The 22,191-nt window shown below is 37.8% G+C and overlaps 1 protein-coding gene across 3 annotated transcripts; it reads right to left on the reverse strand.

The window, feature by feature from the left end:
- Window positions 1-1,125: 1,125 nt before the first annotated feature.
- Window positions 1,126-22,145, reverse strand: REST (RE1 silencing transcription factor). Of its 3 annotated transcripts, none has more exons than XM_011223493.3 (4): window positions 21,913-22,145; window positions 19,453-20,356; window positions 13,342-13,425; window positions 1,126-7,212 (listed from the first exon to the last, which is right to left on the reverse strand). In XM_011223493.3, exons 2-4 carry the CDS (start codon window positions 20,345-20,347, stop codon window positions 4,844-4,846), a joined length of 3,348 nt encoding a protein of 1,115 aa, XP_011221795.2. In that variant the 5' UTR covers window positions 20,348-20,356; window positions 21,913-22,145; the 3' UTR covers window positions 1,126-4,843. The 3 variants fall into 3 exon arrangements, with proteins under 3 accessions (XP_011221795.2, XP_034527646.1, XP_011221794.2); XM_034671755.1 differs by lacking the exon at window positions 21,913-22,145 and adding an exon at window positions 21,737-21,876; XM_011223492.2 differs by lacking the exon at window positions 13,342-13,425 and having other exon boundaries at window positions 21,913-22,045.
- Window positions 22,146-22,191: the final 46 nt, after the last annotated feature.

Consider the following 22,191-nt stretch of genomic DNA (forward strand, 5'->3'; position numbering starts at 1 on the left):
CCTTTATGGAGCTGAGGGTGAGTATTGTGGAGTGCCTTAGGTGGAAGCTCACAAGACTACACTGTTGACTCTACCTACAAACTAGAGTCAAGCCCTCATGGAGACCTGGGGAGAAAAAAAGATGGCCAACAGGTCAAGTATAAAGGTATGGCATATGTAAACATCCTAATAAGGGTAAACCTCTGGGAAAGAAGTAGAAAGGGATGGTAGAAAGACACTTGGAACTACTCCTTCATTCATTAAAGATAACAAACCAAGTCAGACATCAATAGCATTTACGTATTCAAGATAAATTCCCCACATATTCTTGGTTAGGCAAAGTTCCATGCTCCTTGTCATTGCCTCTATCATACCAATAAAATAAATGCTTGGAAATTGATTTTGCTTTTTGCTGATAAGGAGTCTTACAAAAAAGGTCAGAGGGTGAATCACTCTCATCAATATGAAGTATCAATTCTTTAGGACTTAGGACCTTCCAGGTCACTTGCTGTATCAGGACAGAATGCAATCCAGTTGTTTGGATGCTTTGCATAGCCAGAGGTTTCTCCATCACCCTCTCCCTTTTTTCAACTCACAAAAACACCCTAAAAACGTGTTTCTCCATTAACAAAAAAAGCAGACTCTTATTAAGAAGATGGTTTATCACTTTCCTTTGAGTTTCATTTTCTCCTCAGAATTCTATTAAATACAGTAAAACGCTTAAAACAGTACCTTGGCAGTCAACACGCAGTGTAACTCAACTTATTTTCCCTTCAATGCATCTTTTCCCAATTATGAATCAAAATGTAGTAACACCAGGCCTGCTACTGAGAAAGGATATTTATGTTAAAGCTGTTAAGGGAACCTGTGGCTGGGAAGTAATTACTATGTAAAGCAGGCTATGAATTGTCTTCAGGTTATATATTTCTCCCTGACCTCCATCTCCCAGAAAAGTACAGTACAGGAAGATACACTTTGGACTACTACCCACTGGACTGTTACCCCAAACAACAGATTGCCATGACCTCTCTACCTATCATGGGTTATCAGACGTAGTAATTTCGGCATTAATATACTTTCAATTCCAGCAAAATAAATTTGGTTTCTTTGATAGCTGACATACCAATAATAAACAAAGGCATAAAATGCTTTTTAAAACTTTATTTCAACATAACTATGCTTACAGAAATACACTCATATTGGTTAATAGAATGCAATTTAAGTTTAACTTATCCTACACAATTTGGACCAAAGACTTGGTACATGGTTTAAGCTTTAGAAAAAAAAAAAAGGATTTGCAATCTGCTTTATTTTTCATCTATTACAAATGTATATAAAAGATCCTCCCATCAAATGCTGCTAAAGTAGGCAGCAAGAACCTTGAGATATTAACCTTTGGTTTGTCTCAGAAAAATAACACGTATTGCACTGTAAAAGTTTATAAAATTGGTGCAACAAAACATTGTTGTAATGTTCCGATGCCAGTTTACAAAGATTAACTAATGGATGTTGAAAAGGATGGGGAGAGCCTATGTACACAAGTGAAAATGTAAAAGCTATCTGACTCAGTTAAAATTGCATGTAGATTGAAAGTCTACACAAACCAAGATTCAGATAATTTATTGAATCTGAATAAACACTATCAGCTCAGTTCATTCTGCTGAGGTCAACAAGGAAACTGCACAGTCTAGCACTAGCTGTTTTTCTGGTTTATGCAAAAAAGAAAATTAAGTTTCTGCCCCAGCTTTTCAGTCCAGAACTGATATTATACTACAGGCAAGGTATTTCTTCCATTGTCAACATTCACGGGGTGACATGTGATGAAGTCTACTTGGGTTTAAATTTATTTTGCATTAGCACTTATATGCAAAATAGTCCCCAAAGTTAAAGACCACATGACTTTAGAAGTGACTCTAAAAAATAAAATGGCCCTTCTTGGACGACTAGAACAAAACATCCAGCCATAGTTATAAGAAGCCTTATCAGAAATGGAGCCCGTCATGAATTACACCTCAATTAAAAAAAAAAAAAAAAAAGCCCCAAAGAAGCAGCTCTGAAAAGAGGAAAAAATATAACTTAAGGTAACTTGAAGACCAATGTGAATATAGGTTCAGGAGATAAAAGAGATACATTTTCATCAGACTACCTAGGATTAGGCTTATAATGTATTCTAGTATTTCAAGTTTATCTCTATTTACTAAACATCAATTTACAAATAACATATTCACTTTTTACTCCTTTAACAAAAGGGAAAATTCTAGTTTCAATTCTATCCAGTGGAGGGGAAACTGAGAAAACAAAGATTCAAACAGTTCCATGCAAATATCACATTTTTCAAATGGAAGAACTCCCAACTAAACCAGAAGTTCATATTACTAATATATTTTTCATTGAAACAATTTTTAACAAGTACAAATACATGGCATTAAGGTTCAGAACCTAATATAGGCCTGACAATCAAGTCCTTGTTTTCTGGAAGAAAGGCCTCAAGTCCCACTCAATTTCCAGTAACAATGTTTTCACAGATCAATTTAATAATAAGGGGTTTTAATTTCCTTCATATTTTGTTTTTAGCATTCTAGTCTTAAAAACTAGGTAAGAAAATTAGTTCAATTCCCCAGAAGTCTAATTTTTTTCTTTTGTAGCATGAAAGAATCCACAAAACCTCTTCCCCAAACTGATTCCCAATCTCCAATCTGTACTTAACATGAGTCTTTTCATATAGAATGTAAAAGGTAACTTACATAAAATGTACCCATGAACATTAAAACTAGTTGTTAGAAAGATTTAACTAGCTTTATAATTTAAGTTTTAAAACATAAATATTTGCAGCTTGATCTTCTGTTGACAATGATTGTCGGAGCCGTGAATTCATCTAGAATTCAACATCATTTATAAATTCCCATTCATGCACACAAAACACACACCATTAACACACAACTTACTCCTCATGTCTTGAGAGAATCTTCTCTTCTTTAAATCTTTGGCCTCCCAGTCAATTCCAAGTTCAAATGTCTTTTAACTCAAACTTCACTCTCAGATTTTTAATAAGTTTTCCACCCACACTTCATCAATGCTTTCCTAATCTTTCATGTTGCATTGCCAAACTCTGAAACCTGCCTCAAAGAGATCACCAGATAAAAGAAAATAAATGAAACATAAGTGGTTATTTCAGAATAGAACATGGGAGGATCAGAATTGTTCAAGATTCCCTACTGGGATCATACTTTGAAATGAATTAACTGCTATCACCAAGAAAAATCCCGTTGGATTCTTTCAGATTCTTTGGCAACTGGCCAAAGAACCTACCAAGAAAGTTTAGAAGTACACTCTTTCTTAATACAAAGTGCCCCCACAGGAACACCAGGATAGCTGCAATTCATCTGAGGCCTCACCTGTAGAAAACGGCTGTCACAGGGACAGCCAGGACACCCACTAGTTTGTGGAGATCCCTGAGAAAGTGTGATTTTTTAAAAAAATCTGGACTGTACTTAAGTTTCACCTGCCTTTTCCATTGTATTCATAGGAAGTAAGTAGCAGCTGGTCTACCAGCACTCATACTACCTCTCTCAACCTAGGTTTGCTGTATAATTGCTATGGCTTTGGAATCTCACAACTGAAGTTCTGTATAACTTGAAGGAGTAATTATGTCTCCTAATTCTAGGTTTGCAGTTTCCAAATATCACTTATAGCTCTTTATTCAGCTGAGTAGCCATATGGACACCAACCATCTATGTAAAAAGGTTTTCCTCAAACATTTGACTTAACACTGTACATCTAGGAAGTAGTTGTACTAAAACAAAATCCAAAATATTTATGGTTGGTATCTGGGATAAAAATCCATTTAATTATAGAGCCTAGTGGTTGGTTGATTGTAAAGCTCGAAATGAGAGCTGTGAATTCACTACATCCATTTAAAATAAATAACTTACGTGAAATACAGATTCCGGCATAGATATAGATATGAAATTCAAAATCAATGGATTGAACCTGCATGTTTCATTTGCTCACAAATTTGCACACACTAATATTCTGCAAAAAAGACAATTGCAGCAAAGAAAAAAGAAAACTGCCCTTTTGCAAACAAGACTAAAAGCATCTCTCCGAGGAGGACAAAATAAACATGCATATATATGTATAAAGTGTTACTGTTCAACAAATACTATTCCTAGAAAAAAATTGAACTGCATAGGTTAAAAAAAAAAAATGTGCAACATCTTAAGCCATTAAAGCACCAAAAAAAATCACAAAAAAACAAAACAAAAAAAACCACATCAAAACCATTGTTTTATGACGATTAACATACACAAATTAGAAATATTGATCAAAACTCAGGAAGTAAATACCTGGACTGATACAATGTCCACTGTTGGGAGAATTTTTCTTCAATTTAAATGTCTCATCTCTAAAAAAATTTTAAAGTGCTAACTTTATATAAAGCAGGCAAATTCTTCAAGTAATTTGCTATTTAAGTATGCCAAATTTTTATAGAACTAAACAAAGAACTAAGAAAAAAAAACAACTAAAGTGAAACAAGAAGACAGACATGGCAAGAAAAGTGACAAGTTATAGCCAGACAAAGCAACAGAATGCTGCAATACCACCTTGGCCTTCTCATTTCAATTAAATGTATAAACTAACAGCTTTAGGTGTCTGCTGATTTAGTACACTAACTTCCTTGGATTTGCTAAAATTCATCCATCAATAGGTATACTGAGTCCTAAAGAAAAGAGTGCCACTTAAAAATCAACACTGGACACTAATTAAAGCAATTTTAAAAATAAGAGGTTGTCTACAACTATAAATGAATATTAAATGTAATAGATCTTATAAACTAAGAACTGAACCCCTATCCTAAGTTTAATTACTCCTGCCCTTTAGCTGCTTTTTCAAGGAAGTATACATTAACCAAATGGCGATTGAGGTGCTTGCTGTAATCTTTTTCCTTTCTAAAAGAGCGATCACAGAAGATACAAACAAAATCTCCCTCAGCCACTTTGACTGCCAAGGCTTCCTTTGCATTTTTCCTGCTGGTTTCTTGTGGAACTGGCCGGGCCCCATTTAACCCAGAGTCATCACTACCCTCTGACATGTTGTCACTTAGATCACTTCCATCATGACTGTGGATGCCTTCATCTTCATCCATTTCCTGAGACTCATGTACTGCCATGGTGACAGGAGGTGAAGTCATAGCAGTTTTGGACACTGCTTCGTGGTTTTCTATTGGTAGGGGAAGCAGCACTGGTGAAACTGGTTCTTCAACTGCTGGGTCTTTGCCAGGGGGATTCTCTGCTTTGTTCTCATCAGTGTCCATTTCCATTTCACAAGGCACAGTGTCAGACTGACACTTAGCATCTAAAATTTCACCCTCTGGCATAGTCAAGTTTTGTTGAGAGGATGAAATATTGGCAGATTCCTTGATAATAGCAGCAAGACCAGCTACGCTCTTCTCTGCCTCTTCTACTTTTTGAAGAGGGGCTTCTTTACTTCCTTTGCCTTCAGTGAGTAATTTTTGGTCTTTTGACTCCTCTTCTTTTAAGTTTTCCTTTGGCGGTGATGTTGATGATGTTGAGAGATCCTGCGCATCTGCACCTTCCTTTAGAAGCTGGCTATCTTTGACAGGCACTAAGCCAACTTCAATAAGGACTTGCTCCTTCCGTGCCATTTCACTCTGTATGCTGGACTTTTCCTTTTTATTATCTTTTTGAGGAGACTTTTTGGGACTTCGTTCGATGTGAAGAGGCGGCTCTGTGGGAGGCGGCGGCTCCACCTGAACAACCTCCATCTGAGCAGGCCCTACGGGAGGAGGTATCTCTGTCTGAGCAGACCCTATCTGAGCAGACTCCATTGGAGGCGGCGGCTCCATTTGACCAACATCCATCTGAGCAGACTCCATGGCAGTGGGCAGCTCCATCTGAGCAGGTCCCCTGGGAGGAGAAGGCTCCATCTGAGCAGGCCCCCTGGCAGGAGAAGGCTCCATTTGAGCAGGTCCCCTGGGAGGAGAAGGCTCCATCTGAGCAGGCCCCCTGGCAGGAGAAGGCTCCATTTGAGCAGGCCCCCTGGGAGGAGAAGGCTCCACCTGAGCAGGCTGCCTGGGAGGAGAAGCCTCCGCCTGAGCAGGCCCCCTGGAAGGAGAAGGCTCCACGTGAGCGGGCCCCCTGGAAGGAGAAGGCTCCATGTGAGCGGGCCCCCTGGAAGGAGAAGGCTCCACCTGAGCGGGCCCCCTGGAAGGAGAAGGCTCCACGTGAGCGGGCCGCCTAGAAGGAGAAGGCTCCATCTGAGCGGGCCCCCTGGAAGGAGAAGGCTCCATGTGAGCGGGCCGCCTAGAAGGAGAAGGCTCCATCTGAGCGGGCCCCCTGGAAGGAGAAGGCTCCATCTGAGCGGGCTTCCTGGAAGGAGAAGACTCCAACTGAGCAGGCCCCTTCTGAGCAGGCTTGCTGCTTTTTTTACTTGACTTATTTTTCAGACTTTTCTTCTTTGTACTTTTTTTCATGCAAGTATTTTGCTTTTTAGTCTCCTCCACTTTGTTATCACCTTTTGGCATTTCCTGACCATTTCTGGATTTGTTTTCTGCCTTCTTTTTCTTTTTTGTCACAGGTTCTTCATCATTAACAGGATCTTTTAAGGGTTGGGCTTCAGCTTCCATCCTCCTTTTGCTTTTCTTGGTTTTACAGGTTGTTTCTGAATTATTTCCTGTATGCACATCCATTTCTTTAGTTTCCATTGCTGATTTGCGAGTTCTGGTAGTCACTTGAGTTGAAGCATTACTACAAGACTTTTTCTCTTTTGAAACATTATCTTTTTTCTCCACTTTTACAGACCTCTCATTCTTCTTTCCAGCCACATCCCCCTTTATTTTTGTCTGTTCTGTTTCTTTTTTTTCATTGGTAATATTGTTATCAGGCAGGTCAGCCTCTCGCTTTTTGGTTTTCTTTAGTTTCACTTTTGAGACATCCATTGTTTTATTAGGACAAGTAGGATGCTTAGATTTGAAGTGATACTGCAGATTACACTTCTTGGAAGCCGCATAGTCACATACAGGGCAATTGAACTGCCGTGGATTAACATGTAGCTCTACGTGCTTTTTGAAGTTACTTCTATCTGCTGTTTTGTAGTCACAATGTGGACAGTTAAGAGGTTTAGGCCCATTATGAACCTGTCTTGCATGGCGGGTTACTTCATGTTGATTGGAGGCCACATAACTGCACTGATCACATTTAAATGGCTTCTCACCTGAAGGTAAACAAGAGAAGTTAGAGATAACACAGATTAAGAAATGAATTCAAGTTTTTATTAAAATATAAGGAACTGGATATGTTAAAACACACGCGCGCGCACACACACACACACACACAAACTATTCATTGAAAAGACTGTATCATGCACTTTACATTTACCATATTTATTTGTAGATCTTTTCTCTACTCCTTGACAATGATTCTCAGACCAAATGGAGGGATAATTACCTCATTTAACCATCATCTTCTAAAAAGTTCATCAAACTAAAGCTCTCAAACACTGTAAGAGAACAATGATTCATCAAGAAGTACACAATCACTGGCAAAGTTGGTTGGGCTCTGGATGTGAATTTTGGGGCAAGGGCACTCAAAGAGAAAAGATAATTTATGTTTAGTTAAAATAAGTGTATAATGGAGAATATATAATTCCCATACGTTTTTAAGATAAATCTTAAGACTTCAAAAGAAATATCTTACACTCCAGGCTACACTCTCAGACCTTAGATGTAGAAGTTGTGAAAGTTTTGGCCTCAGGGAACAAAAGGCCTTTTCTTTAAATTTAACCCTTTTGTCCATCCCATCAGGAGTAGAGTCAAGCTTCACTCAGCAAACTCGTCCAGTGCCAGAATTGCTATTTTAAAGCAAAATTATAGCCAAGCCAGAATCCTTTTCATTTTCCCTACCTTCTTCTAACAAATAGGTAAAGAAACAACACAGATGCAAGAGGGCATACAAATATACAAATAGATATGGTATGTAAAATAATCAAAGTCATGATCACAGATCATAGGTACATACAAAACCAAAATCACCCCCACCCCCAAATTAAAAGTGTAAGATTAACACATTCTACCTGAATACATACCCATCTAGATCACACTCTAGTAAATATTACCAAATGGCATCCATACCCCACTGGTCCAATGGAATGCATAGTAGAAAAATGGAAATTGACATTTATGAAAATTCATCTCTCAAACATCCTCAAATTCATATCAAATCTAATTTTTTCACAAAGCAAATTTCTCAGACATTAAGTAAAACCATGGTAAGCTTTACATGATTAGAAAATGTCTGATGATAAAATAATCGTAGAAACAAAAACTTATCCAGGTATATCAGATTGGTTATGCAGCTAACTGGACAACTCTCTTCCATGTTAGACTACTAATAGATTCTCAAACAGAGGTTTCTACAACATGCTGTATTACTCTCTCTTGTCCTCTCCAATGAATGACCTCAATGGAGATAAACTTTTGCTTAACATACATACACACAGAATGGGGAAAAATACGTGGCGTAATGGCTAAGAACTTTGTCTAAAATGAGACTATCCGGGGGATCAAATACGGGCTCTTCTCCAACTCACTGTGAGATCCTGAGCAAGGTACTAAAAACTCTCTAAAGCTCAATTTTGAAGTGTTATGAGCTATAAATAATTTAATCCATATAAAGCACTTAGCATGGAACAGAGAGCCAAGCAGTCCACATACGTTCCTTATAAATCATCACTTCTGGAACTGGTACTTTTAGTATGGGTAAACAAAGGCAAGATTCGTGTGTTTATCCTGCCTTTCCATTTAAACCCTACCTCTGAGTAAACAAGTAGCTGATGAATGAAGTTTATCTCTTTAAGAAAATATTTGTGCTAATAAAGAATTATAATGGAAATATTGCCATTGTATAAACCCTAACAAATGAGGGTATTTATACAGCAAGCATCAATCAAAGTGCAAGCCTCCACCTATGAAATGATCAGAGAATGGGAGTCCATAAAAGTCTACTTAAATTTTGATGGCAACATTTACTTGCTCCATTCATCACCCCCCCCCCGCAATTTTATTTTCTTGCCAGTAAATCTTACGTGTTATTAGATCTAGTCATCAAGACTACATAAGTTATTAGTACCTAGTTAAATATAATTTGTTTTGCCTTGTATCAATGATTTTAATTCTTTTCCAATTCTAGTAATATTTATCTATGTTTTTCATCTTTATAATAAGGGGACTTTAAAAAAAGTAATAGGGCATACAACTGATTACTACGTGGCAAAAAAAACACAAAGTTCTGATAAAGCAGCATGGGATGAATGGCCAAAACATCTTATAGAAAAATGTTACAATATTCTTTTTGATTGAAGTCAGACTATCAGTTGGGGGTTGACTATGGGAGTACTGACTGGAAACGGTAAGGAGGAACTTTTCTGAGGGTGCAGCAATGTTTCAGGTCTTCCTCTAGGGGGCAAAGAGGAGAAACCATGTGAAGTCACTGACCCGTATGCTTCAGATACATGTATGCATCTTCATGTGTAAATTGAACCTCAACTGAACACTGTTTAAAAATTTATTCTATACACTTGAAACTAATGTAACATTGTGTATCAACCATACTTCAGTAAAAAATACGTTTACCGACAAAAAAAACCCAAAACTGCATGGTAAGTTGAATTTGACACGACTTACTAAAATTTTAAATAAAATAGCAAAGACACAGGGGAAAAAAACTTACTCTAGAATTCATGAAGACTCTCAAACCATAACGTCTTTCAAATAAGCCCAGCTATTAAAATAGTGCCTCCATAATAATCAAATACTTGGTGAAAGGAAAATAAACTTATGGTTGAAAAAATATTTTTTCATCTTAAAAAGAACAGAGGTGGAACTTGGCAAGTTGTTAATCTCCTTTAACAAAGGCATCCATTACACTCATTTCAAAATGAACTCCTCCTATGCTAGCAGAATGGGGAACTAGCCAGTGTGATATATACAAAAATATAATTAACAGCAAATACAAACTGGATGTATTTCATCTAGAACGAAATATTTCATCCAGGATGAAAAGGCAGCATCTCCACTGAAGAGTTGTGGATAATGTCAGTGTACCTGGACTAGCCAGGAGAAGGATACTTGAATACCATTAGAGAGAAACACCAATAAAATGGAGAATAACACCAGATAAGGTTAGATTAGTTTAGTGTGTCAATTTTTCACCTCATCAACATTGTCATCCCTACCTAATCTGGCCTAAAAAAACCTACCTTATGGTTGAAAGTGCTCTAAGTAAATAACCACTGTGGTTTTGTATTATAAAACAATCTGTCAGTTAGGCTAAAATGTATCAACTCCACAGAGCCTAATCCCTTCCAAAAATAAGAGACTGAGCACATACTTTTCTTCTCTACAACACACTCATATGAACAAGGAACAAACAAGGCCCTGGGGACCTTGAAGATCAGACTCCAGGCCACAGAGAAGGTACCCAAGATATTCACTCCATGCATCCCATTCAAAAAAAGACTACCTATCCAATTTGACCTAACTTAGCCTCCCTTTACTTAGGAGTGCTATCAGCAGCTTTGATTAAAAAGTATTAAAACATAATATCTTCTGGAAATAACTGCACACCCATACACAAAACAAACTAACCATGTTTGTTTCCTGTTTGCCAACTCAAACTATTGGCACCCAATAAAAGACATGTCTCTGCTCTCTCCGTACTCTGCTGTTCCAATTTCGTTATGCTATAGCTTCTTGAGCCATTTTCTGAACCATAATTTTCTTTTAACAATGCTGATAACGGAAAACACAGGAGGGGTGAAGAGTTTAAGGCCAAATCCTAGCTCTTCTGATTTAAAGGAATGACAATGAACCACAAATAGTGCATTTATCCTCTCTAAATCTGTGTCCTAATCCATAAACTAGGATTAAGTATTTAAGGAGTACTAAGATTAGATAAAAAAACCAATTTCTCAGTACCTGGCATACATACAATAAACTGGGGCGCTTGGCTGCTTCAGTCAATAGGGCATGTGACTCTTGATCTCGGGGTTCTGAGTTTGAGACCCACATTGTAGATTATTAGTGTAGCAGATTATTTAAAAAAATATTTAGCAATATTCAGAAAAAATCTCTACTAGTGTAGAGGTTATTTAGAAAAATAAAATCTCTAAAAAGAAAACAGTAGCTACTACTCATTAAGAGACTTTTAAAATACTTGCTGTACTGTAACAGTAACTACTGAGTATCCTCTTTTTAATGCAGCAAAGAGATTCAAAAGACAACAGTTAGCAAACACAAAATTATTCAGGCAGAAGTTACTGACTGGTGTAAAACACCACAGACACTTAAACAGTGACAAAAGTGTTATCCATTCAATGAAAAAGATACAAGTATGTCATCATTCTAATCCAGAACCCAGCAACACTAACAGTGGGTCAACCAGACAGGACTTCAAAGGAGACACATTAAGCAGAATTCAAGCATTCAGATTTAATTTCCAGTTACAAGTAATACAATGCACAGGGACAGAGGAAAAACCAAATGACACCATGAGAAAGCACGTAAGACAAATCCAGAAACGGGGACATTGTACAGGAAAAGTAGCCACATTTCTTTAAAGCCTTAGTTTAGTTTCCCCATTGCTAAAATGGGGATAGCAACAGAACTTATACATTACAGGATAGTTTTAAGGACTAAAATTAGTTAACTCACATAAAACTTGTGAATGTTTTATTTAAGGGCTAGAGCACAACTATCAATAGAACACAATGCCTACCCTCAACAAAGCCTGAGAGAGCATCCAAATGACCCTCAGAAAATGAAATCAGGAAGCACCCCTAAGCAATAAACTCAGGTTTCTGGTTAAGTGACTCAACTCAATAGCTTAGGAGATTTAGAAAGAACACTCGAAGTATATTAACATGATAAGCATTCAGGGTGAAGAAAAGCTAGCAAACATATCATGTGACCCCTTCATAACTGCTCAAATCAGAATCTGTACTATAAATCAAATGTTAATCACTGACTTAAAACAGCAATATCCAACAGAAATAAAATGCAAGCAATATATATAATTCTAAATTTTCTGGTAGTCACATTTACAACGCTAAAATGCAGGTACAATTAAATTTTAACTACTTCTTAAACCCAATAAAACTAATGTCCTGTCAACATGTAATCACTATTTTAAAAAATTTTATTAAGTTTTATTTAAGTCATCTCTACACCCAACATGGGGCTCAAACTCGTGACCCTGAGATCAAGAGTCACATGCTCCTCCGAGTGAGCCAGACACCCCAAGATAGGTATTTTACGTGTTTTTATTTATATCGTTTGAATTCTGCTATGTATTTCATACATTTCAACTCAAACTAGCTACATTTCACAAGCTTAATAACCACATGTGGCTAGTGGCTACACAAGCAGACTGCACAAATTTCAAGCAATTATTAACCTAAGGGAGATGAGTCTACATAGTCTTCTGTTAACACCAAGATTTTGGCATAGTTTCCCCACAGGGGTATATATTCTAAATTTGCAAGCAGAGCATTCTGATCAATTGTGGTGGTTCACCAAGGGTTAAGGGTCAATTGTAGCCAAAATGAATTATTCTTTCAAAACCACCTATTTACTATTTACTTTTTAACTCTGCCATCTATCCACTTTGATAATGGGGATCAATTCTGGTTGGTGATCATGATTATTTCAGTCATCGGAGTGGACAAATCTCCCACTGTATTTATAGTCCTGCATGTAGGTTAATAAACTGAGATCCTGGATTATCTCTTATTCTTTTAAAAGTTTGGCTTTTTAAAATCAGTCCACAGAAGCCCTATCAGCTCTCAAAAGAGGACAAACCCACATTTCAGGACCTGAGAAGTTAAGAAGGAATCCCTGTAACCTGGAAACCACACACTAGGAAACTTGCTTGGTGTTATATTGTGTTGGGAGTGGGGAGAGGGTGAGATGGTAGGGGTCTCTCAAAAAGTATGAACCAGCACTAGTCTGTAATAGCATTTCAAGTTTGATTAGTCATAGAACTTGAAGATCTGGTGAAAATATCGACATTACACCCAGAAACAATGCATGCATGCATTTATATTCAGTTTCAAGAGTTCCACCTATGGATTCCTTGTTAAGAACCTATATTTAGGTACAGCTCCACATGAATACAACACTGATTTTTAACTCTAATTTCTAAATTATATTTAAAACAAATCGTAAATTGATTTTTAAAATAAATAAATAAATCAAAAATAATGACCCAGTTCCAGGTCTAGAAGAACTTCCTTGTAATGATGTACTGTTTACTAAAAATCATAGGAGGGTTCCCATTTCTTACCAACCTGAATGAGTACGCATATGTCTAGTTAGATGAGTCTTCTGAGAACTTGAGTAAGGACAAAGTTCACATTTATATGGGCGTTCCCCTGCAAGAATATAATGATTACGGTTTAAATATGATAAAGTAAGGGAAATACAATTCTCACTAACAATATACACAATATTCAGTACTGAGCATTTTTGGATAAGGATTCTTTCTCCTATTCCTGGCAAAATGGTCAATTTTTTATCATGTATTAGATATGTAAATGACTTAATTCAGAATTCGCATAACTACATTTCAGCTTTGCTGACAAAAAAGATCACTGGCTTTCTGAATTCTCATAGCCCTTTTAATTTTCACAGAAATGCTACATACTATCACATTAAATATTAAGAACTGAATAATTATCTTGATGAGGTACCAAGGAGCATCCTTTTTTTTTTTTTTAAGTTAGAATTACCCTTAAGGAAAAAATCTACCCAAATTTTCTCATGCTGTGACTCAGAATTATTTTTTTGATTCTTGTGAAGGATAAATCTATCATTTGAAATTGTTAGCTTAAAGCAAGAACACTTGACTGGGATGCTTAAGCTAAAAATTTCAAGTAGTAGACAGACTTTCATAAAATAGATCAGTGTTAAGACCAATCATGCTCCTAAAGCCATAAGGACTGACAGGAACTGAAGAGGAGAGGATAACGATTTCAGTACTAAAGAGTTTAAGACTTAACGACAGGAAATGTATATTTTTTGGACATGGTTTGTCAACCACAAAACAGGTTTTTTAAAAAGTTTGACAATTTGTAATTTGTTTTCATCTAGTCTTTAGCCACAAGATAATAATTATGACCTTGGGCAGGTTTCCTCAGTAAAAGGAAAAGCGCCTTTACTTCCTAGAATTGTGAGAATTTAAATTTAAGATAATACACACAGAACATTTGATATTGTGCCTAGCACACAGTAAAGCCCTCAATAAATACCAGTTATTATTTTGTCTACACGGTAAGTTACAGTAACAGATGTGTCTAATAAAATGGACAAGGGAAGGAAAAAACAAAGTGAAAAAAGGGGAAGAATACAGTAATGAGTAGGAAATGTGTTCCTGGTAGCTGTACAGATGTTTTTAGTTGGTAGCTACAGATTAGCTATAAATAGATCATACCAACAGAATTCCTACTTCAACCTGGAAGAATTTTAGCTTAAAAAATGTTGAATGTATTCCTATAAATATATATAAATGACAGATAACCACATGAAAAGATTCACAATATCTTTACCCAAGACGGAAATGCAAATCAAAACCACAATGAGATGAAGACGCACACCCATGAGGATGGCTATAATCAAAAGGACAGATGTTTAAGAGTATTGGTTAGGATATGGAAAAACGAGAACACTCATATACGATGTGAAACTGTAAAATGGTGCAGCCACTTTGGAAAAGTTTAGCAGTTCCTCAAATGACTAAACAGTTACCATATGGCCTAGCAATTCCACTCCTAGGTATAAACAGCTGACCCTTGAACAACGTGGGTTTGAACTGTGCAGGTCCATTTATATAAGCTCCCCCCCCCAATAAATACAGTACAGTTCTGTACACTTATTTTCTCTTCCTCATGGATTTTTTTCTCTTTTTAAAAACATTTATTTATTTATTTGAGAGAAAGAGAACAAGCAAGGGGCGGAGCAGAGGGAGAGTATGCCAAGCAGACTCCTGCTGAGCGCAGAACCCTGGGCCCTGAGATCAGAACCTCTGCAGAAAACAAGTCAGATGCTTAACCTACTGAGCCACCCAAGCGCCCCCTCATGGATTTTCTTTTAATAAGATTTTCTTCTTTCTAACTAACTTTATTGTTAAGAATACAGCATATAATACATACAACATATAAAATGTGTTAATCAACTATGTTATTGGTAAGGCTTGTGGTCAACAGTAGGCTATTAGTGGTTAAGTTTTGGGGGAGTCAAAGGGTATGTGCAGATTTTCGACCGCCCCTAATCCCAGCGTTGTTCAAGGGTCAACTGTATATATTCAAAAGAAATAAAAACACGTGTCCACACAAAAACTTGTTTATGAATGTTCATAGCAGAATTTTCACAACAGCCAAAAAATGAAAACAATCCAAATATTCTGATGAATGGATAAACAAAATGTGGTATATCCCTACAAGAGATTATTCGGCAACAGAAGGAAAACAAGTACCGTATATAAGACATGGATGAACCTTGAAAACATTACACTAAGTGGAAGAAGGCAGTCACCAAGGACTATATAATATTTATGATCCTATTTATGTGAACTGTCTAGAATGGGCCAATCCACAGAATTGTATGGTAGTATGTAAAATGTATCTCAATTAAACTGTCACAGAAAGAAAAGTTAATGAAAGAAAATCAAATACCATTATAGATAAACATAAAGGATCAATTAAGGATAATTTAAATTCTTTGTAACAGAAAAGATTGTTTCTATCTGTGAAATTCTAAAACACTTAGTGATTTTCAGTCACACATAGAGGCAAAAAAGTCATCTTTTAGAATTTGTGACTGTTTTTTAAGATTTTATTTGAGAGCAAGCGAGCAAGGGAGCATGAGCAGGGGGAGAGGCAAAGGGAGAGGGGGAAGCTGACTCCCTGCTCAGCAGGGAACCTGATTCGGCAGGTGGGACTTGATCTCATGAACCTGGGATCATGACCTGGGCCAAAGGTAAATGTTTAACCAACTGAACCACCCAGACACCCAGAATTTGTGAAGTGGTTAAATATCAAACCCACAAAATTAAGAATCTTTTGATTAAAGACTCAAATGAAAATAATCCTCAGCCCACCACCATAATTACCCATAAAAAGAGAACTGTACTTTGACTTAGTTGTGTATGTATGACCTCGGACACATCACTTCAGGGTTTCCTCTCAGTAAACATGGGCCATTATAATTTAGTTCCTCAACAGACTGTTCTACAGATTAGCATAGAAGTACCCAACACTGGCCACTCAATAAGAACAGAAGAACCCCATTAAGTGAATCTGAAAACTAGGGTACTTAAATGAGAAGTGATTCTATCACTTATCTCTATTCTTCAGCATTAAAAACTTATTTTTCCATAAACATAGTTTTCAGAACCATGCATTTAACACCAGAGATACTCAATTTACATAATCAAAATATTATCTTCCCAATGTATAACACTACCAAACTATTTTAAAATGCTTACCAAAAATTTTTTAGAAATCACAAGATAACATTAGGAAGAAAAAAAAATATTTTCAAAAAGTATTACGACCACACAAGTTTAACACTAAAATGGGGGGGCACTAAAATGTGAAATGCAATACATACAACCAATGTTAGCTTACTTTGAAAGTATCAACCTTAAAAATGGGGAGAAATACGGATAATACAGTTAAGCATATAAAATATATGCATTAAAAATTAGTCACCTAAACTGCAATTAAAATAAGCCATCATACAAAAAACTTTTTAAATGGCCAAGAGCTCTTGGTTTTTTTACTCCCACTGTTGCGTTTGTTTTTTTAAGGACTTATTTACTTATTTTAAAGAGTAAGATCATGCGCACCTGCAGGTAGGGGTAGGCGTAGAGGGAAAGGGAGAGAAGCAGACTCCCCCTCTGGGCATGAAGCATAACGCAGGGCTCCATCCCAGGACACTGAGATCATGATCTGAGCCGAAATTGAGAGTTGAGTCAAAGGTTTAACTGACTGAGCCACCCAGACACCCCAAGAGTTCTTGTTTAAAAGAAAAAACAAACGAACAAAAAATTGGAAATACAAAAAAAAAAAGGAAATACACACAAAATACTAAAAAGCTTTTCCAGTTCTCTCCATTTTCTTTTTGGTTCTAGAAATATTCTTAAATTGACAACTTCAGATTTACAGTTGAAAAAATGTTTAGCTTTTTTGGGAAACATGAATTATCAAAATACAGATGACCAAAAAAATCAAAATGTATTAAGACAAAAGCACTGGGGTGCTGATCATTTTCTCTATGTTGACTTGCATGGTGGTTTTGAGTACATATTATTTGTAAAAGTCATCAATTATACTTCAATTAAAACAATTCAAAGTGTACAGATAAAATCATACCATGCTACTACCTGAAAGTTCTACAGATCACAGCCAATCTAAATTAAGCCCTGAGGTTTTCAAAAAACAGTTAATGAATATGAAGTACTTATGGCTGAAGTACATATAGTAGCTACGATTTATTTTAAGATATCGTACATGAGGTTAGTTTAGTCTGTTCAATTCAAACTATTAAGCGATGATAATGGGGTAGGATTTCTAAGTAACTTTGATTACCTATGCTATGTAATTTTGTAATGTCTGAACTTCAAGACTTTTGAAACTAAAACGGTTTCAAAGCATGGAGACAATCACAGGTTACAACAAATTCCAAAGGATCTTCAAACTTTACTTGACTAAATTTTAAAGCCATGTATGCATATATATAATACTGGAGCATTCTCCTGGAGCTTAGAAATCTTGCTGCAGACATCTTTCTTTGTTATTAAGTTTATTTACTGAGAGCGCTAGTGCGGAGCACACACACTGGGGGAGAGAGGGAAGAAGGAGAGGGACAAGTAGACTCCACCCAAGCAGGGCTTGATCCTACCACCAGAGATTGTGACCTGAGCTGAAATCAAGAGTCAGGCACTCAACCGACTGAGCCACCCAGGTACCCTGATACCTTTCTTGTAATTGAATTTCACCTGCAAGTTTTATTGTTTAAGTCTACCACTTGAGTAAAGCACTACTGATTCCCCTCCCCCCTGTGCCCTACCTACTCTACCTGTGGGGGTCAGTCCTGCCAAGTGACAACTCTTGCAAAAGGGATTTGACACCAACAGCATCCCACAACCCTTTTTCATTCGTGATCCAGACTACTGTAGTAGATTACCCATTTTGTTCAGACCACTAATCAGTCCTCAAAGGTACCAATTCTTAGCAGAAAAATGTAACGTGAGAAAACTACCAACAAGTCGCAAACATTTTCTTAAAAAATTAGTTTCCTTGGGGTGCCTGGCTGGCTCAGTCAGTGGGGCATGCAACTCTTGATCTCAGGGTCATGAGTTCTAGCCCCACAATGGGCCTAGAGCTTAAAAAAAGGTGAATGATTAAGGGGTTTTGAGGAGAAATGGGGAGCAATCACTAATAGACAGGGTTTCTTTAGGGGTTGAAGATGTCCTAAAAACTGACTGTGGTGATAGTTACACAACTTTTGTGAATATACTAAAACCAGTGAATTTTACCTTTAAACAGATGAATTTTGTGGTGTATCTCAATAAAGCTGGTATTTACCAAAAAAAATGCCAAATGTGATAAAATATCATTAACTAATGAATATAGGTAATGGGTACATGTTGGTATTTGAGATGTATGAAATTTTTCATATTTTTAACACTGTTCCTTTTTTTGATAGAGTACACTTACGAACTAGAAAGGTTCTCTTACCTCTATGAGTTCAAACATGTTGAACAACATTGTTTTTTGTCTGAAAAATAACTTCATTTTCCACGTGTGTTTGCTCTCTCAGGAAAATGATTTCAAGTGTGGTAATCCCACCAATCTTTAAAAACTAACTTTTCACATTTCTGTTTTGGAGACAAGGTAAGTTGTTCCACTCTGAACTCAATACCAAGACAAATTTTTTTAAAAGTTTAAGGCTTCTGTGAAATGGATCTATGCAAGGGTTAATCACTGAGTTTTCCTTTTTGTCTAAGTCCTCAATTCCTTTGGGAAACTATACTGCATCTTAGATGTATTCACTATCACCTAAATACATCTTCTTAAAAAAAAAAAAGTTCAATTTAGCTAAATGATCTATCCCGTTATTAGAATACGCATTTTAACAAAAACACTGATAGTATTTGTCTTGGCCATTCTTTGAAATAAGTGTTTTCACTTATGCTCCAATCCCATATAGTTATTACCCCCATGGAGGGAGAAACTGAAGCACAAAAGAGGTTAAATGATTTATCCAAAGTCACAAAGACAGCAAATAATGGAACCAGAGCTTGATCCCAGAATCCCCTTTCTTCAGTACTACTTTAACTGCCTACTGAATTAATGATCAAAAGTGAGTTGAACTTATGGACTATAAGGTACTCTTACCTGTATGAGTTCGAACATGTTGAACATAATTATTTTTTCTATCTGAAAAATAGTTGCATTTTCCACATGTGTATACTTTCCTTGGAAAATGGTTTCTCAAGTGTTTCCTCCAGTGATACTCGCTTACTGTGGTATATGTGCAAATGATGCACTTGTAGACTCGCTCATTATCCCCAGCTCTGGTGTGATGCTTCAGGTGAGCAGTATAGTGATCATATCGATTGGTATTGTAGCCACAACGGTCACAGCGAATGGGGCCCTTAGAGAAATCTCCCTCCTCTGCAGTGGAAGACCCAGATTCTCTGGCTTTTGCCTGCTTCTCTGCACTTTCTTCCACGAAAAATTTCTTGGCACTATGAACTCTGATGTGATGCACAAACTGTTCTTCAGATTCGGCTTCATACTGGCATGGCTTACAGCGAAAAGGTTTGCTCTTCAAGTTCTTGCATTTGTCCTCTGCTCCAGGCGTCTCCGGAGGAAGATCTTTATTTGAGCTGTAAATTTCTGGAGCAGCTGATACCTCAAACACAGGCTGTGGTTCTACAACACTGAGTTCCAAACTTTCCAGTTCCATGTTTTCCAGTCCACTGGGTTCACCTTTTATTTCAGGAGATTCCTCAAGTCCTTCTCCATCACTATCTGAAAAGTTGTTATCTGCAACAGGCATCAATTCTGCCATCTGTCTTTCTTCACCAACCAGGTAATCACAGCAGCTGCCATTTACTTCCCCAGTTAAGGCCACATTTGCCAACATGATAAGCTGAGGTGCAGCCAACTCAGCTTTGGAGAGGTCATGCAAGTCATACATGTCGTTAGGCAAGGCCATGCCCATGTTGCCACTGCCTGTGAACAGCCCTCCTCCTCCAGAAGACTGCCCCATTACCTGGGTGGCCATGACTGTATGCTGATTTCAAAATAAGACAAAAAAAACACACAAAAGTACCAGTTTAAACACATCATTCAAAACATTGCTGTAATTCTTTATAATGTAAAAAAAATTTTTCAAATATAATCTTTAAATTCAATGAGCTCTGTTAATTGCTAAAATTAAAGCTTTGAAATATTTTTGTACTACCAAATTTTGTTCATTGCAGTCACCAAAAAAATTTCTATTATCCCCACAAAAAATTCTATCAATTGTTTGACATTAACTCATCCACCAACTAGGCCTACCACTGGCATGTCTTCCCTCAAGCACTTTTTTCTGGTGGGGGAAAAATGTAACTTCGTTTTTAATGTTAATTAAAATTATTTTTCAATTCAATACATGAATAGTAAGTTGCTGGTCTCTCAATTCCCCTCAACAGTTCACTGGTCAGAAAAGGGAGAACTCCAAAAACCATACCGTGCATTTGTTAAGTACAAACATGTCTGGGAAGTAGAAGCCTGTAGTAATTGGTCAACTGAATTGTATTTCATATGAACTCAACTAATTCCAGAAGAATAAAGAACTATGAAAAAGTACCACTCAGTCTATTTTTTTTAATGACTCGACCTGCTTAAAAAAAAAAAATGCGGACCTTTTCTCCTGTTTAAAAAAAAAAAAAAAAAAAAGAAGCTCCGTGAATTCAAAACTTCACAAATGAAAAGAAAGAAACTTTCAAACCAGCTAATAATCGTACAACTCAACCCGACCAACAGTAACTTTCCTGCATTGTGCTAGACTTGGCCTACTTGCTTAGTGGAAGCCATTACAAGATCACCTTCTTGAAAACATGTTGGGCTTTTAAAGTCGCCTTAACCACGTTACTTTTCAATCTAAAAGGTGCTATTCTCAGAGCGCTGTCTTGCAAATTAGAAAAAGCAAAATAAGTGGCAAACACTCAAAAGATCAAATCAAACCCCAAACACAAAAACAGTCCGTTTCACCCAGGTGCATTAACACAAATCGACTCAGTTATAATGTACCAAAAGTTGGAATCAAATGCCATCACAGAAAACAAACTGAGGCCCAAAGCTGTCCCTGGGCTTAACAGCCCAGGCTACTCGGCAGGCAATTTACCCAAACATCGACTTTTCGAATACCCCCCCCCACCCTAACTACCGTCCCTAAAGGAATTTTCACGTTTGTCGGGAAGGCCGTCTAAGCACAGCCCGAAAACCCAACGTGTTGCACGAATTCCTATGTGCGGCTGCCACCAGCGCCTGCCTCGGCGGCGGCATTCCTGACTGAAATAGGCATTCGGCCATTTTCTCAAAATACCAAACACAAAGCAGCTCTTTGCAAACTCGGGCGCTCTCGCTTCCTCTCGGCTGGGCCCGCTCACTGCACGCATTTACACACCAACTCGCGGGAGTTGCCCCAACACTCCTCCTGAAGCTTTTCCTGAGTTCCCCAACACTAAGAAAAGCAAAGTGGGCAAACTCGGGGCGCCGTTGGGCCAGACCAAGTCTTCCCCATTCGGGGCTGCCCCCTCCCCGGCCCGCCGGTCCGAGTCTGGCAAGAGGAAGGAAAGTTACCGCGTTGCCGGCGTCCCGGCTCTTCTCACAGCCCCTGGGCTCACCCTCCGCAGAGGGCTCAAGAGGCTCCGCGGGCGCCCTCCGGAGGCGTCGGCCCCTAGCGCCGGAGGGGGCCCCCACGCGCGCCGTTCGCCTCCTCCGCGCCCCGGAAGTTTGCGAACTCACTCCCCCACGGCGCCCCGCGGGACGCGCGCCCCGGCCCCACCAGCTCGGGCGCGGAGGTGGCCGGCCGCGAAGGGCCGCGGCGGCGGGGCGGCCCGAGAGCAGAAATCGCTGTCC

The sequence above is a fragment of the Ailuropoda melanoleuca genome, chromosome 11 (assembly GCF_002007445.2).
Source record: "Ailuropoda melanoleuca isolate Jingjing chromosome 11, ASM200744v2, whole genome shotgun sequence".
Taxonomy (NCBI): Eukaryota; Metazoa; Chordata; class Mammalia; order Carnivora; family Ursidae; genus Ailuropoda; species Ailuropoda melanoleuca.